This window comes from Toxorhynchites rutilus, chromosome 3, assembly GCF_029784135.1.
Source record: "Toxorhynchites rutilus septentrionalis strain SRP chromosome 3, ASM2978413v1, whole genome shotgun sequence".
Taxonomy (NCBI): Eukaryota; Metazoa; Arthropoda; class Insecta; order Diptera; family Culicidae; genus Toxorhynchites; species Toxorhynchites rutilus.
Genome location: NC_073746.1, coordinates 108,798,619 through 108,816,642, shown reverse-complemented (window position 1 = coordinate 108,816,642; position 18,024 = coordinate 108,798,619). Strand labels below are relative to the sequence as shown.

At 39.4% G+C, this 18,024-nt stretch overlaps 1 protein-coding gene across 2 annotated transcripts in view; it reads right to left on the bottom strand.

Moving 5' to 3' along the window:
- Positions 1 to 350: 350 nt before the first annotated feature.
- LOC129777486 (uncharacterized) overlaps positions 351 to 18,024 on the bottom strand; it is a 648,520-nt gene continuing 630,846 nt past the window's right edge. For both annotated transcript variants that reach the window (XM_055783773.1, XM_055783774.1), the window contains 2 exons: positions 6,832 to 6,997; positions 351 to 6,766 (listed from right to left, as the gene is read on the bottom strand). In XM_055783773.1, coding sequence (XP_055639748.1) covers positions 5,886 to 6,766; positions 6,832 to 6,997 — 1,047 coding nt within the window. In that variant the 3' untranslated portion in view covers positions 351 to 5,885. The remainder of the gene's footprint in view (positions 6,767 to 6,831; positions 6,998 to 18,024) is intronic.

The following is an 18,024-nucleotide window of genomic DNA, read 5'->3' as shown; positions in this document are numbered from 1 at the left end:
CTGTTTTTCGAAACTTTCCCAGGCTGTCCCCAGGGACGAGGTTGGATGGTACTGCTCAGAGATGTAATGAGTGGCATTGGAGAGGAATCCGTGCGATTGGAGGAGTTCAATTGTTTTCATCATGCTGGGACGAATGCTTCGCCAAATAGACAGAATACCACCATTGATTTGAGCGAAGGGCTGGATCCTTATATACGACAGAGAATGGAGGAAGCAAGGAGGAGGAAGCAGTCATAAGTTGATAGAATTGTTTTCGAGATTGTTTAAATAAAAGTGTTTGAAAAGGTTTTCATTCGGGCTTCGGACTATTCAGTTCTATCCGAACATCGATTACACCAAAAACTCGTTACGTTTTCTCTTTTTATTAATAATTTTTATCATCTCTCGTTTATTTTCCTTTGTTGTTTGTTTCTTTTTTATATAGATCTTCAGTACAGTGTGTGGGTTCTGCTAGATTATCTGTTACCATCCTCCACTGGCATTCCTGTGTTAGTTATATCTGTCATTGTTCCTTACCCCTATTCCTTTCCACTGTTCACATATTGGTTTGCTGATTTGGGTTTTTGGTTACACTTGGTTGTCCACTTAACACCATTTTTTCATTTACCATTTACATTGAACGGTTACGGTAAGCTACTAGTACCATCGATATTAGTTTTGGTTTACACAGGTTGTCGCTTGTTCTGCTTCTTGTTTGATTATAAGACATTCAATTAAATTTCTTTACTGCTGCTGCTGCTTTTGCTTTATATTGGTTTATGTTGTTCTGCTGAAAATATCGCTTATTGTTGGTTTCCTCCTCTAAGTGGTAAACACACAATTATGGAAAAAAGCTCTCCTGGCATATGGGATACTTTTTTGTAATCTCTCTTTTGTTTATCATTTAACTAGTTGTGGGCTTTCCTTGTTCAGTGATTGAATCAGTTTCTCATCGCATGTAATTTGACGTTTTGTGTTTTATATTTATGATATATCGTACCACATTCCATTCCTTCGCGCTACAATAGATAGAAATCAATTTGACGTACGAAACTAAAGTGTAATCTCCACTGCATTTTGTTTAAATAATTATTATACTCTGGAAGCAATGTTATGTACATGATCTGCATATAATTTCATCTAATATACTTCTTTATCACTGAATTTGTTTCTCATATGCTCGAATTATTAAATGATATATTGTTTTGCTCTGGTTTGGCTTAATAAATATAGTTTCTATATTGCGCCTCTTTGACATCTTATTATCTCGTTCCGCAGTGTTGCATTAGTTTATTTTTTTTTCATTTATTTGTTCACTTGTGTACGTTTTTATACTCCATCAAAATAGAGACAAACTTAACTAGAACTCGCAATAATAACAACGTATTTTTATGTGATTTCACTCACTAGTGAGAGATAATAGTCAAACCACCGCGTAACACTTTGCTATTGTTTTCCTGCACTGTTTTTTTTACATGCTCACTCACAACTCAAATAACAGCTGTTGAAAGTAATGCTATAGTTTCTTTTTTCTTTATAGATATGAAAGCCTCAACTAACAAAGATACAAATCACTAATACTAAGCTTTTGTTTTACTTAAATGCTGGGTTTATTGTAGGTCGTGTTTCTGGTTGTTTTTTGAAGTCATAGTGGAACTTAACATATGTTTGTTTCCTTCGCTTTGTTCGCCGTTGCCTTCTTTTCAAGTATTTCGACAGTTTTGTCCGGTTTGGAAGTATTCGTCAGTGTAGGGATACTTTGGTTGGGGGCGTTTCATTGCAGATGTACCGAGTCTGTACGAGTACGATGTTCTAGAATGTGGTCTTCGAAAATACTAATACCAATGTTTAGATCAATAGTCAAATAAGCATTGTTAACGCTATCAGACCCATGACCCCGAAAGAATGTACACGCTATGCAAGAAAAGGTCATCATGCTACGAACGATTGTGCTTTTACAAATACCGTATGCGCGATAATGTTGGCACCATCGTACAGATAAGGTTCCCGTTTTATCTGTGCATACAATGCTTTGGTTTTCTAATCTATGATTCATATCATATAGGCTGCGAGTAAAAAAAAGCCGATTTCCTTAGTTTGACAGTTGCACCATGACAAAGTGACGGCGTATTCGTGATTTGTCCATAGCATTGCCGTGGGAGTTCTGGTGGACCGTGAAAATGGTCTTAGATCGAGAAAAGTAAGGACAACTACCCGCGAAGGTGGCCACAGATCATCCGAGGTCAGGTCGGATTTCGAGGATTATCGCTGCCATCAATAGCGAATCCAGTGCGTTCAATGAGTAAAATTGCGAAGGAACTCAAGATAATCGACTCTAGGGTACAGATACTTATGAAAGAAGATTGCAGGGCGAAGTCGAGGGCACTGAAAAAAACTCATGATTATCAACCGCCCTTCGAGAGATACGAGTTGAGCGATGTAAGAAAATCTTGAACCTCCTCGAGCGAAAAAATCCGGTAATCCTGTTCACCGAAGAGAGCATGTTAACCGTCGATCCCGTATCAAATCTCAGAATCGATTCCAGAAGGCAACAAAGTAAACACGGAGGTCTACATTGGAATTTTAAGTAAGTATGTTATTCCGTTGTATTTCGAAAAGATGGGGGTCCGTGCCACACCTCGAACCGCACAGGCAGTTGCAGGAACACATACTCTTTTTTATATACACATACTCGTTACAGATACACAGAAACCCGTTTACAAATATCGACAAACGCGTTCTGCAGAACTTGGTAAGTAGTATGTCAACAAGATTTTTCCACATTGTTAACCGAAATGGTAAGGTTACCAACTATTGACACATAATTCTGCCGATTGTTTCGAATTTTTCATACACAATAGCAATATTACAGAGACTCGCACAGTCTGTTGTGACACCGTGCGCGATTATACAAGCTATGACATTGCACGCGAGTATAAGAGTGTTAAATTCAATCACTTTGAAGGGAATACCGAAGTTCAGTTGATAATTTTTCAGGATTTGTAAATGGGCCTTGAGATCTTCTTCTCAAAATTGTTTTGGAAACGAGACGAACAATTCGGGTTCACAGTGAAAATAGTAATTAACGTTAACTTTTATTTTATAAAAATGTGACCTGTTTTCTGATTTGGCACCCTTCCTGAAAGACGTAGTTCTACGTCAAAAAGCAATATCGGTCGGTGATTCGATTCTTGTTTTTGTAAAAGAAATAGCGCAGCGAAATCAAAGAGCGCTTGGATGCTGTATACGGTGACTCTTCTCCTTCGATGGCGACCGTCAAAAATTGGTTTAACGAGTTTCAACGTGGTTGCACGTCGGTTTTTGATGAGCCGCGCTCAGGTGCCCTGAAAACGGCTACCACGGAGGAAAACGTGATAAAAATCCACGATCTCATATTGGCAGACTGCCGATTGAAGGTGCTCGAGATAGCTGAAACAGTAGGCATCTTAAAAGACCGCGTGGGTCATATCCTGCATGAAATTTTGACTCTGTTTGACGCAATCCGAAGGAGTTTCTGCGTCGTTTCGTGACCGTCGACGAAACATGGATCCACTTGTACACACCGGAGACCAAGAAACAGTCGAAACAGTGGACTTCACCCTGCGAATGTGCTCCGAAGAAGGCGAAGATTGTCCTATCGGCTGGAAAGGTGAAGGCCACCGTTTTCTGGAATTCACAATGTGTGATCTACATAGACTACCTGGAGAAGAGCAAAACGGTCACAGGGCTCTACTATGCCGAATTATTGGGCCGGTTCGACGCCGAATTGCAGAAAAAACGGCCCCATTTGGCGAAGAAAAAAGTGCTCTTCCACCATGACAACGCACCGGCTCACTCCTCCGCCGCCGCCACGGTCAAATTGGTCGATTTGCACTACGAACTGCTGCCCCATCCACCGTATTCTCTAGATTTGGCCCCGTGCGACTTTTGACGTAGAACTACGACTTTTATTAAGGGTATCAAATCAGAAAACAGGTCACGTTTTAATGAAATAAAGTTAACATTAATAACTATTTTCGCCGCGAACGCATTTTGACGATTTATATACCAAACGAATCGGAAATTCCATAAGATTTGTTTTTTATGCTATATGTTACAATTCCCTAATGTGTAAACGGTTTAAATTGATGAAAACTAGAAGAATTTCCATTTTCCCATACATTTGTTCTGCTCATTTGTGAGCTTCCCTACACATGCCGTCAATAACGAGCAACTTATCGGCGATCAACGAAGGGAAATGATTTAAAGTCGCCGTGAACAAATAAAAGAAGAAGAAGAAGAACGAAGGGGAATATTTGCCTGGAACATAAATATTGGATTTCGCTGAGGCAAACTTTCAGTATCGTTTTAGATACGAAGCAATGAACATCGCTTGTTCCTCCTTGTTTTGTGTCATCACATGTCTTAGTTTCGGATTGAACTGTGGACGCAACCGAATTACTTCCTCACTGATTTCTCTGGCATTGCAATCATTACATCAATCTAACGTCATTCCATTAAGGTTCTGTACTACACAATTGTGTGGGAAATCATCAAACCAGGCTATCATCGGCTCACCAAGAAAATAATTGTTTAGGAATTTTGTGTGTGATTTGATTTCGCATGACAGTAGCAAAACTATCTACACCAAGAATGACAGCTAAGCTAATCGAGACCGAGAAAAAATATTAATAGAAAGGGCTTTTGTTGAGACGAGCTCAAAGCGGAGATAAGGGTATGAGTGTGTAAAATAATATCCGAAGTTATTAACAAGCGACTTGAACACAACAACAGCGTAGTTCTACGTCAAGAAAGTGGTCGTGTCTTGGACACAACCTCCTATATTTTTTTTGTTTCCAAACTTGAAAAAGTCCCTCGCTGGGCAGAATTTTGAATCGAATGGGGAGGTCATCGCCGCCACGGAGGCCTACTTTGCAGACCTCCAGAAAACGCATTTTTCAGATTGATTAAAGAAGTTGGAGCATCGCTGGGTCAAGTGTATCTAGCTAAAAGGAGACTATGCTGAGAAAGAAATCGCCAATTTTCCAAAATTTTTGTTTTTTTTGTAGGCTAAGTACTTATTGGACTGCCCTCGTACGTTGCATACAGGCTTACTTAGACCAAATTGAAGCTTTTGTTCAATCATCGAATTTTACCTGGGTAATATGCGAGAGAAATGATTTCAAAACGTTTATTCAACTGCAAAGCAGCTTTTGTACGACATATGGCGGACTACCAAAATGAGCATTTGCTGCCAGTGTTTTTAAGCTCATGTTCGACTGCTTGGCATTACATTTGCAAGTGTTCTAACGGAGAAAATGGTTTGATGGAGGATCATCGATGCAAAGGTCGTAAGTTTGAACCTTGGTCATTCTAATTTTTTTTTCGAAAGTTCATCAGAAACTGAATGAAACCATTATAAGAACTTCACACTGATGGGAATTGTTAGTAGGGTTCATTCTAGGTTCCCAGCACCATGTGTACAAAGTTTCCGAAAAACCGAAGGGTTGAGACAGCAACCAACTGATTTGACGTGGAATTGCTGCATATCAATATTTTCGCGAGTTGATGCCAAATTACACTTTGTTACGATTATGTCATCATCGCGCACTCCATACATCTGCAAAGAAAGGCTCACCTTCGTCATGTTCGGTAGCATTGTCTGGGGCCGTTTCATTTGCGTTCCGTGTTTTTTTTTTGTATAAATATATTTACGGCCTCCATATACTCCATATAAAACGTGTTGATTGGGGGGAATTGTTCATTTCCTGTTTTTCTTGCATGTTTGCATGGTTTCCTCAATTCTCGGATGCGTTTAAACAGAAACATTACTCCGATTTTATAGCTATACTCTCCGTTTTCGTCCGGTTCTGCTGCTCTACACTTTTGTTAGGAAAAATTGTATTTTTTTAGTGTATAGTTTTTATCTACTGTCCTAATTTCGCTGGACTTAACACTAGTTCCGGTTCGGTCTTGGTAGTGGTTACGGCTGATGATTGTAGCAATGAGGACGACGTGGTGATTGTGTTGGTGCCCAGCGTCAGCGGGTCGTACGCGCCAGGGGAAGATGCTGCACCCGCTGCGGTTGATGCTAGTGGTGAGGGTGACAGCAGATAGTTGCTACTACTGCTACTGCTACTGTTGTACGTGAATCCGGAAGCTGGTGGCGGTGTGAGTGGGCAGATGTGGGACATGAACGCGGCCGCACTGGGTAGATACGAGGTCGACGGCAGCGGTGACAGTGATCCGGGTACCGATGTATTGTTGTTGCTTATGCTGGGAGCTACGATCGCTCCAAAGGCGGATGCGGATGAGGTTGATTGTGTTGGTAGCGTTACGAGCAGTGAGCTACCGCCGACTAGCTTGGGTGGAGCTGCTTCCAGCGTCGTGGTCTTCGGTACCGTCAGTGATTGCTGCTGCTGTTTAGCTGGTGAGCTAACCGGCGTCGGTCCGATGATCATCAACGAGGTCTCCATCAGTATGCCACTACCACCGCCAGGCGATAGCGATGACGACGATGACGACCCCGTTGTCATCCCAGGATCCTTAGGCTTCTGCTGGTTCACCGAGGTTCGCTGCCGTCGTAGCTTGCTATCCTTTCGCTGGTGGTGCGAACCGGCGGCAGCTGATTGTTCGTCGTCGCCCGTTAGATCTATCACCTGAGTATCGGAAATTCGGCCATCACGGGGATGGTGCTTGTGGCTGTGGTCATCACTGTCATCATCAACGTCCGATATACTAACGATGTCTAGCACACTAAGTGTATCAGCCTTTAGGGGATCGATTCTTTTTAGCTCTAAAGGTGGTTCTGAAAAAAAACATGAAACCAACAGATGATCTCGAGGATTCTTTGAACATGATAGCAACACCTACCTTCTATTTTTTCTGGCTCCTTGATGATTGGAACAATGCGATTGGATGAGACTTTCTGTTCGTTCTGGAGAAACAATGAAGTGGTTGCTATCTGCCGAAGTGCTTCTACGCCCTCGTACGTCTTGGTCTTCACTATCGACTTGGGGTAAATTTGTGGCTGTTTTGTCTGGGTTTTTCGGATGAAAAGTAGTAGAGGAAAAGAGAAAAACTCTCATTATTTTTATTGGCACTTGATACTTGTCCTGGAAATTGATTGAAAAATAAAAAAATTAAAAGAAATAGCTCCACGGAATCAGTGATATCGGTATTAGAACAACTACATAACAAAGAAAAATACTTCGTGACAAGCTCAACCTGTCTGGAAATATGAAAATATGATTAAGGCCTTAGCTTAGTTTCCGCCTGCAAATGTTAGATTATGTATTATTTTTTGGGCTAACGTGTTTTTCCCCATTAAAAGTGCTTTGTTTCTGAATTATGTTAACGTACAGGGTAAGTTGGGGGGATTTGGACATACGGGGTGATTTGGGCCACCCCTTTATATCAACACGTACGGCTCGACTTCGTTTTTTTATAATGTCATCTCCATCTTTTGTTGAACCGTATGTACCTAACGTAAAAAAGCTTTGGTAAAAATTAACAGATGGAAGGAAACGGTAGCATGAACACGGCAAGCACATGGATTGTTAGAAGATGTGAGTTTTACGATCGTGGTTTTAACACTTTCGACGCCCCGTCACCCAGATATGGGTGATACTTTCCTCGCTCGAATTGAGTAGGATTTTTAGAAGGAATTTGATAGAAATGGCACCTAAATGTAACTATAGGATATGAAGAAAAATAATAAAAACATAACCATAATATTATACTGTTTATACTATACTTTTTATTAATTTATACTACGGACGGTTTGTACTGCAGTTTTTTTGCAAAACTCCTATAATATGACTTTGGCATGTGTTATTGTCATCAATTCGTCTTCAATTGGAAACAAACATTGCTAGATAATGTAAAAGTTATCTACAAACTTAGTTTGATCTCCATTTAATAGTTTAATCGCAAGTTGGGCTCTGCAAGAAACTCAAAAACGTCGCGTTGGGCGACGAACGTGTTAAGGTGATTTTTCGCTGATTAAACGTACTTTTCGTATATTGTGCAGTAAAGTTCTGTTCGCCTACAGCAGAGGAACAATTTGATGCAGTGAAACTGTAAGTTTGATAACAATAAATGAAATTAATTGCATTTCAATTTTTGCATGTTATGTGGGGTGACATGGATACGTTTCTGTGGGGTGAATTGGTCATACAGGTTTGAGACTTTTCTTTGGTCTAATAGATTCCAGATGCCGACGCAGACCATCAAGGACGAATTACCGTTGATCAAGCATAGAAAGTGTTTGAAAATGCTCGAGCAACAGTGGAAAGATCCATGCAGAATTCGAAGTGGTCTGAATGCGATTTTCCTGATCTAGAATCTGGCCAAGACACCTGGTATCGATCCCTGAACACTGTTACTGATTGTAATATCATCCCAAATTACTTTACATAAATAAGTATTTTTTTTTCGATGAAACACACACTGGACCAAATCACTTCTCATCAAATTTTAATGTCCAGAAATCATCTCTTTCATTTTATGTTATATTTGGTAATTTGAAGCTTGATAGAATGATTAAACATTATTGATTGAGAGAAAACAAGTGTAGCTCAGTGCACAACGTGACATTTTTTATTTAGATCGTATTGATTTGGAAATATTAGGCGATTTGCTTAGGGGGTCCAAATTTCCCTCATTTTAAAGGGTGTGTCACATCAAATTGCATCACGGAAAAAACGCTGTAGAAATTTAATTTTTAGGAATTATATCTTCAGCTTTCGCTTATAATCAGATAAGAGTGTATAGATCACGTTGGCCATGCTTCACTGTCAATTTTTCGTAAATTTGGAAAAATGTCGTCGAACGAAAAAGAACGTTGTGAATTAATCCTGCGCACTCATTTCGAGAATCCGGAGTTGTCACATCGGGATATCGGTAAGATGCTGGGAATCGTCCAACCCACGGTCAGCAGAGTACTAAAACGATACTTCGAGAACCTAACCATCGACCGGAAGGTGAAGAACGGCAAAAATGGATGCTCCGTCAGTGAAAAAGATCACAAGCGCGTAGTTAAGCAGTTTAGACGTGATCCGAGAAGTTCGGTCCGGGATGTCGCCAATAAGCTGAATTTGTCAAGTTCATTCGTCCAGCGGACCAAGCAGCGGGAGGGCCTGCGTACATACAAGGTTCAGAAGGCTCCTAACCGCGACGAAAGGTAAAACATGGTGGGGAAGACGCGAGCCCGGAAGCTGTACACCGAAATGCTGACGAAGCCGCATTGCCTGGTAATGGACGACGAAACCTACGTCAAAGCGGACTTTCGTCAGCTGCCGGGCCTGTTGTTCTTCTCCGCAGAGGACACATTCAGCGTTCCAGAGGAGATTCGCAAGCAGAAACTATCCAAGTTTGCCAAAAAGTACATGGTGTGGCAAGCGATCTGCTCTTGCGGAAAGCGGAGCGCCCCCTTCGTGATGACCTGCACGGTAAACGGGCAGGTTTACCTTAAGGAGTGCCTACAGAAGCGCTTACTACCACTATTGAAGCAGCACGAGGGCCCGACCATCTTCTGGCCGGATCTCGCTTCGTGCCACTATTCAAAGGACGTGTTGTAGTCAAGCAAACCATTTGTCATGACAATTGTCATGCGTAAAGCGAAAACAGAATAGAAACATACGGTATGAGGCATGATGTCGACGCCAACCTCTCTCAGTTTCTATTCTGTTTTCGCATTTTCGCATGACAATTGTCATGACAAATGGTTTGCTTGGTTGTAGTGGTACGAAGCCAACGGGGTCACCTTCGTGCCAAAGGAAATGAACCCGCCCAACGCGCCGGAGCTTCGCCCAATAGAGAAATATTGGGCGATTATGAAGCAGGCCCTCCGGAAGAACCCAAAAGTTGTCAAATCGGAGGCGGACTTCAAGAGAAAATGGTTTTCTGTTCAAAAAAAACTACAACCTGACGTTGTACAGAACCTTATGGACGGGGTAAAGAGGAAGGTGCGAGCATACGGGCTTGGGCTCGAAGTATGAATAAAAAGAAAATGCCAAAAGTTGTTTAATAGTTTTTATTTTACTGTCTAAAATTTTCAAAAGGATCGCTCTACTGGGCGAATTTCTACAGCGTTTTTTCCGTGATACAATTTGATGTGACACACCGTTTACCTATAGGTAGCTTTCTGAAGTAATATAAATTTAACATTCGTCAATAATTTGTCAATTCAAAAATATTTTAATACAATAAAATATATCTAGAAAATTTTTCATAATGTTTGCTTTTTCTTCACTATTTCTACCTCTGAATATTGGATAACGAAATTCCATGAAATAAACATCGGTTTTCTGGATTCTACCTGGATTATTATTCCTCTCTGACATGATGTAAATTTATATTTCAAGGTTTCTCTCTCATTGTGGAAGCCGCAATTAGAGTTTGATCGTCCATCTTGATAGAAAATCAGTTGTTGTGTTGTGTGTTATTTTTCCGTGAACAGGTAAAAAGTATGCAGATTTTACTTCCGATGTCAGCCTTTTGTGACTGATATTTTTCTAGCTATGTTTCCAATACTTGTTGACTAGTTCTGATCTACTGATCTGATCTGATCATGTTGTAATTTATTCATTATCGATATCACAGTTCAGATATGGAGTAAATCTGTTGAGGTTTGTTGTAGATACTGGTAAAACTGGTCTTCTTATCCATCGATTAACCAAAAGGACTTCAGTTTTCAGACTTGGTAGACGATGATGATGTAGACCACTTCAACGTTCTACATCTGTCATTCTAATACGTGAAGCTGAAACACTTGCCCGCATAAAAAATTCAATTGACTTTGTTATTTGTCAAAGGTGTCATGTAGCACATTTTCGAGCTAGTGACAACTTGTTAAACTTTCAAGAGTACCAAGCTCTCCAAACATCCTAATAATCTGATACTGATAATCATAATGAATTTTTCATTAGCTTTGCATTATTTCTATTGAACAGCTCCTAGGAAATAGTACTTTCGGACAATAAAAAAACCAACTAGAGAGGTGCAGGTAAGACGGACAGTGGGAGTAATATGGACAGGTGTTTGATTCGTATAGTTACATTATGAATTTTAAATTTCTGTTAATGAGAACCCCGCCTACATGTTATTCTATAATATTTAAACCACCGTATGACAATAAATATTGATCGAAAGTAGAAATAGTAAACACACACCGAAATTCAAACATGATTCCGTGCGTGGATGTAATTTTTGCGGCTTCGATATTGAGCAATATTAAGCATTTTGGGTGGTTTAATTTCAAAATATAATTCTCTGATGGTTATATTTCGATTCGTAAGTTAACAGAGAAGCGATATTAGGTATGTACGGAAAAGTAAGTTCATTTTTGGGTGGAAAATTTTAATTATTGGAATAATTGTACTAGTGGGGTAAAACGGACAGTTGCCAGTGGTAGTGAGATGGACTGTGAAAAGTTTATTCTATTCCTGCGTCTATAAACGGAAACCAAATCCCAATGGTGGACTGTCTAAAGCTGACTGGAACCAAAAGCAAAATAGTTGAGGGTCAGGTCCAAAGTTCGCAGTAAGTTTTGTATCCAGAATAATCTGGACACTGTAATTTTTGAAATGTTGCAACAACGAATGAAATATTTCACACAAATAGAGGTGACTAATATAAAGATTGATGATGATGGTCCCGCCTCTTTCCCCTACAGAGGTTTCAGCAAGACGTGTTATCTAAAAGATAATTTATATTTCTCAGCATTGAAACCAGTTTAGCAAAAGAAAACGAACTGAATTTATTGACGGATATAAATTCGTATATAGTATTGCAATGCCAAAAACAACCCAAGCCGATACCCAGTCGTGTCCGCCACAGAGCCGATACGGTCCCGATTGGCGATTTAACGCAAAACGTAAACGATCGGTGAGACATCTGGAATTTGTTTTTGAACTAAGAAAATGATGCTAATGTAACCTAAAACTCAAAAACAAAACACGTATATTCTACTTCCGGGCTTTCCAAGGTAGTTCTCACATGCAGGAATCGTGCATTTTTCTACTTGTGTTTGATTGTGCTCTCGAATTTCCTTCTTTAATTCAACCATTGTCAACATTTTTATAGTTTTCACTACTGAAAGAGGTAAACAAATAACATGTTATATAATATATAAAATTGCGCAGAATTAAATTTTTTACAAACTCATCTCAATAAAATAATCTTTTATGATTATAACATTGTAATTTATGGAAAGAACTACAAACCTTCCATAAGCTCACATGGCAAAATTTAAAACCATCATCACTTTCACCGCAGCGCCGCCTAGGTGTAGATTTGTACGTTAGATCGCCAATAAGACTCTTGCAGCCAATTGGTCCACCAAACCGCCAGCCTTGTTTTGAATTGACACTGAATATCCTCATCCAGTAAAGTCGAGGAATTTTCATTTACGAAAAATTCCTAGACCGGCTCTCAAGTAACTTCAACTTTATATTCTTTATATCTGGGCAACGCGCGCGACGTTTAAACTTATGTAGACGACTTTTATTATTTTTTTTTAACTAACACAAAACAAAAACAACAAAAAATAAAAATAGTCCATCATCACCAAGATCATGATAGACACAATAGAGACAAAAACAAAATGAAAACAAAAAATATAAAAAAAACATAGACAGTTTTTGATGATAAAAGGATAGAATATCGTTTGATCTGATTGACTATACAAAATCACATATGACATAATTTCATTCTTTTTCCAGCAAAGTTGTGATGACGCATAAAAATATAAGAGAATAAGTTTCAGTCAAACTTGATGGCTTAACCCTTTCACTACGGCAGTGTGCTCCGTCGGAGTGCTACCGCTGAATGGAGCACTGCGCCGAAAAGTATGCATATCGCGCTGGTGTGATCGATGTGCAGTGTCACCCTGATGTCTAGAGACGACGCTCGTACACACAGATCGTCGCGTGGATGACGCCGCTCGTAGCGAAAGGGTTAAATAGCCAAACCTTGTCGAAGGACGAGAACGAGACCATAAGCAATCATGCCCCAACGATTACTTCCTGATCGTGACAGCCTTTTCGCGACAGCTGACTTGGATAAATCGAAGACGTTGTTCATCGCTTTAATAAAGTTGTCACAGCGATAGAATAGATGGAAAAAATGCTGGAATGAGTAATACCCAGATCAGATAGAAGCTGTCACATCCGAATTGCAATAGATATAGATAGATATAGTGTTTGGATTTTAGAGCAACTTCATGGAAGTTTATCTCTTGTCAGCAATTGTTATTACTTTTTTTTTCACAATTAGGGTGCTGAACACTTCATTCGTCTAAAACTAAGACGCAAGCGGAACATTTTTCGTCTCAATCTAGGTCATACGGAGTCAACTAAATCTATTTTTGAAGTGCATTTCACATGAAAAAAACTTGTGACCTTTTTTACTATGCACTGTCAAATGTTTCTTTGTTAAAGGAACAAACGATTCCGTGACTCTGACTTTGTTCATTTACGCTTTGGTCGACGTAACGAGAAGTAAAATTGAATAAAAATTAAGTTAAGAACACCTCAATAAAACTGAAATTTCAGTTTCTGCTTGAATGTCAGTTGGGCCTTTATTATTTTAAACGCTAGCATTGATTTAAGAAAGTAGTAGTGGACTATTATAAGAAAAGTAACATATATAAATAAAATCTGTGACGTCACAGATTTGAAAATCTTCCCACCTTTCATTTTCCATCTCGACTAGCCCGAGGGAGAGTCAGTCTAAGTAAATCCTATATACAACCAACAAGCAAATAAATGTTATCCAGAATACAAGATTAAACGAATCGTTCTCGTTACTATTGAACCGGATTCTCGAATACATTGCAATAACATCTGATGTTTATATACATTCCAGCATAGCACGAGGGATCTATGATTGTTTGTTTCTTTGTTTTTAAGAGGGATCTATGAACTATTTTTATTCCAGCATAGCACGAGGGATCTTAGTTTTTTGTAGCCAGTATACCTTATTTTTTATAATGTTCCCCAGCTAGTTTATATTCTTCGTTTTGTTGAGGTTGTATTCAGAAAAGTTATTCTCAATGTTTCAACGGGGTGATCCTTTTTACATGAAATGGGTAAAATTGAAGCACACATACAAAAAACTGGATAAAACTGGATAGTATCGAAAAAAACTGGAAGATTTTGAGATTTAACTGTAAGACTGGATCGAGAAAAAAAATGGAAGAATCCAGTTTAAAATGGAACAGTTACAACGCTGGTTGTACACAAAGCGAGTGAGGAGAGGAACGACTATACTGAGAGAAATAATTAGTAAATATAACGAAATTTTAGTAAACACTACCAATCTATACTCATTTTCTACCGTACTAATAAACACTTATGTCTAAAAGAACTATGATTCGTAAGCCCAATATCGGCTACATTTTCCCGCCGCAAATGCACGCATTAGAAATATATCCTTATTATACCTCCGTATTCCCTTATGGCAACAATAAAAATGGTTAATACGCGCTTTTCTCACCAGTCTTCAGATATGACAACATTCAAGTTTACTAATGTTAACGAATAAAATATACTAACTTCTGGTAGTTGACAATATGTACATTCTACTAATGTTTGCATTACTAAATGTATTTGGTAGTTTTCGACCGAGGATTTTTCTAAGTGTAGGTTTAGTTTAGCAATGCATTGGACAACTCAGAGTTACCAAGAGAACACCATTTTGTTATGTTGAGGATGCATCGTTAGTCGCAAACTGAACAAATCGATTTGCAGTTTACGACTAATCGTGAATCTAATCATGATCGCTCAAATAATCATATAATCGCTCAAATGGTCAACGGAAAGAAGAACTCAACTCTTGCATCAATCTTCACCCCCAAGATCAGCGGTACTCAACCTTTTTTTCCTAGGGGCCACAAAAACGTGTTAGTTATGGTGCCGCGGGCCGCAAAGAAAAAAAAAAGATAAATGAAGAAGGGTGATGTTCAAGATATGACCGCACTGTTAACATAAAACTATGAAATTAATGTCGGCGAGCTTTCACTGAGTGAGGAGCAAACAATTTAGCAATTTGAGTGGATTGTCAAATTAATTCTAAGCATCAATAAGCACTGTTGATTGCTCGCTGTCCAGAGCACTGAAAGAGGAATACTGAACTTCTTGAATATCTAAGTAGTTTTACAGTATCTCCTAGCAAAATTACATCTCCAACGCAGAACGAAACATCTCAGCAGACGCAGAACGTTAAAAAAAAATCCGAACCGAATCTTATGTGTGATGGCTGCGGAGGCGAAAGCAATACAATCGAAACAGAATTTCAACTTCAGTTTTTCACCGAAGAACACAACTCTCAACGTTGAAAAACAGGAAGTGGGTTATATCTATGGCATAACCGCAAGGGTGACGTAGGACTATCGTTGATTTAGAGACCATTTGTTTGAAGTTGAATCTAAATCCATTCTGAATGAATGAATAAATAAATATTTGGGGGACTTCGAAAACGAGAGCGTTACGTTGGAGGCACAAGGTTTTATGCATCCAATATAGGATACGAAAAACCTTGTTCTGAAGAATAATCTTCAGAAGCTAACCTGCTAACTGTACTTGATTGACAAATCACAAACCCAAATGTATTATATGGATATTTTATGGATAGAAAACATTAAAATAAACTCTTTCGCTTGAATGTAATTTTCAATTCCAAGGGGAACTGGCAGATTATTTTCCAGCAACGATTAGATATTTCCACATTTTCCTCGATACTGGAAGCCCACCAGTGGTTAATACTAACTCGATAACCACCTGTTAATAGTACTTGATTGAAAAATATTTGGTCACAGTGTTACATGGATAGAAAACATTCAAATAAACTCTTTCACATGAATGTATTTTTAAATTCCCAGAGGAACTGGCAGATTAATTTCCAGCAATGATTAGATCTTTCCGGAACTTTCTCGATGCTGAATGACATCCAAACGGAAAGAATTCTGCGCGTGTATGTGTCGATCCTTCGCCGTCCACCTCCTCCAGCACGTTAGGCAACGATGTTGTCTTGTCGATGTCCTCACGAAAAATGAATGTGTCTCACCACCAGAATATCGCGGTTTATATCGTGGTTTACGATGGCAATTTGGAAGGCAAACTAGAGGGGAATGAACTCTCTGAGCTCGGAACTTTCGGCGACTGAGCAATAATCGATTGCGGGCGCATACAATATTGGATACGGAAATATCCTACTGATGAGGAAGAATAATCTTCAGAAGCTATCCTGTTAATTGCGATTGATTGAAAAATCACAAAACCAAATGTATTTGGTCACAGTGTTACATGGATAGAAAACATTCAAATAAACTCTTTCACATGAATGTATTTTTAAATTCCCAGAGGAACTGGCAGTTTATTTTCCAGAAATGATTAGAACTTTCCGGAATTTTCTCGATGCTGAATGGCATCCAAACGAAGAATTCCGCGCGTGTATGTGTGTGTGTGGCGGCTGCTCCGAACTCTTCCCGGGGAACCGTTTGTGGCATCACTCTCCTCCTGATGGATTCTCTTCTGGCCTAAGGTGCACAAACAGGATCTTGGTGGCACCGTTCATCCGCGCTTTCATGATAAACGAAGAGCTTCACCACAACAGCGACAACATGCTCCAATCGCTGTTCAATTAGAACTGAGTGGATTTCCGAGCGGCGCTCGCTTATATACCGATTGGTGATTTCAATAGCCTGTTTTGAAAGCAATTTTAAGACTATTGAAACAAGTTTTTGGATCAAAAAGTAACAAGTATAGAACGCGTAGACATTTTATCTTTCGAATGAAGTGTTTATCATACCATTTCGTTCAGTTGTTTAGGAGCTATTAACGCTCAAAATCTCGGTCTCCGGCGTAACGCTTTCGTTTTCGAAACTTTGATTTTACACCCCGGTATAGAAATGAAAGACGTAGTCCTACGTCGAAAAGGCCACTTCCTACACGAAAACAATAAAATCAAGAAAGTTGAATGATCGTTTTCTGCATTTCTGCAAATTTCTGCATTACTCGAGAATTAATCAAGCAAATGAAACCAAATTTGGCATGTGGAGGTTTTAGGATGCAATAAATGTTTCTATGGTGTTAAGATACTCCTTCCCCCTCTCTTAGAGGGGGCTGCCGTACAAATGAAACACAAATTTTTGCATTACCCGAGAATTAATTAAGTAAATGGGCGGGACGAAGTATGCCGGATTAGCTAGTATCTATATATTTATGAACAATTTTCCTTAATTCTTTTGTTAATAGAGTAGAAAACCGATTACTCGCGGTAGACTCGAGTTTAGAAGGGTGACATATTTTTATCAGGAATAGGATGAGATATAAGGATATGTTGACAATGTTTACACTCTCACTCACACTCATCACACTTAACTCTTAAACCTATCTTATAACTACTATGTATTTACATTTCAATTTATTCTATTGTTAGTAAGAAGAGAACCGATTGCTCGCGAAGGAAGAAAAGGAGGGGATAAGGGTGTAAGGACATTCATACACGATGATCGATAGCTTTAAGGAAAACATATATTTGGGACATGTAATCAAGATCTAACCGAGCCAACACATCTCTCACCGGCCCATTGGGCTGTCTTCCTCGGGCCCGAAGGGAGTTTTCTAAATTCGATTTGGCGACAAGATACAACTCGCATGACCAAACAACGTGTTCAATGTCGTGATAACCTTTGCCACAAACACGAGATTGCTGCTGGCGAGATTGAAGCGGAAGAGTAGTGCATCTAACGAACAGTGATTGGACATGAGTCGGGAGAAGGTACGAATGAAGTCCCGATTCAAGTCCAGACTTTTGAACCACGGTTTGAGGCTAACCTTAGGGATAATCGAGTGAAACCACCGACACAATTCATCTTCATTCCACTTGCGTTGCCAGTTAGCAATGGTATTTTTGCGGACTGAAGGATAAAATTCGGCGATTTGATGCTGATAAATATCGCCTTCAATTGCACCTACCTTTGCTAATGAGTCAGCCCTCTCATTGCCCGGAATGGAGCCAGACAAAGGTAATGACATAACAGCGTCTGGAGAAAGCACTCAA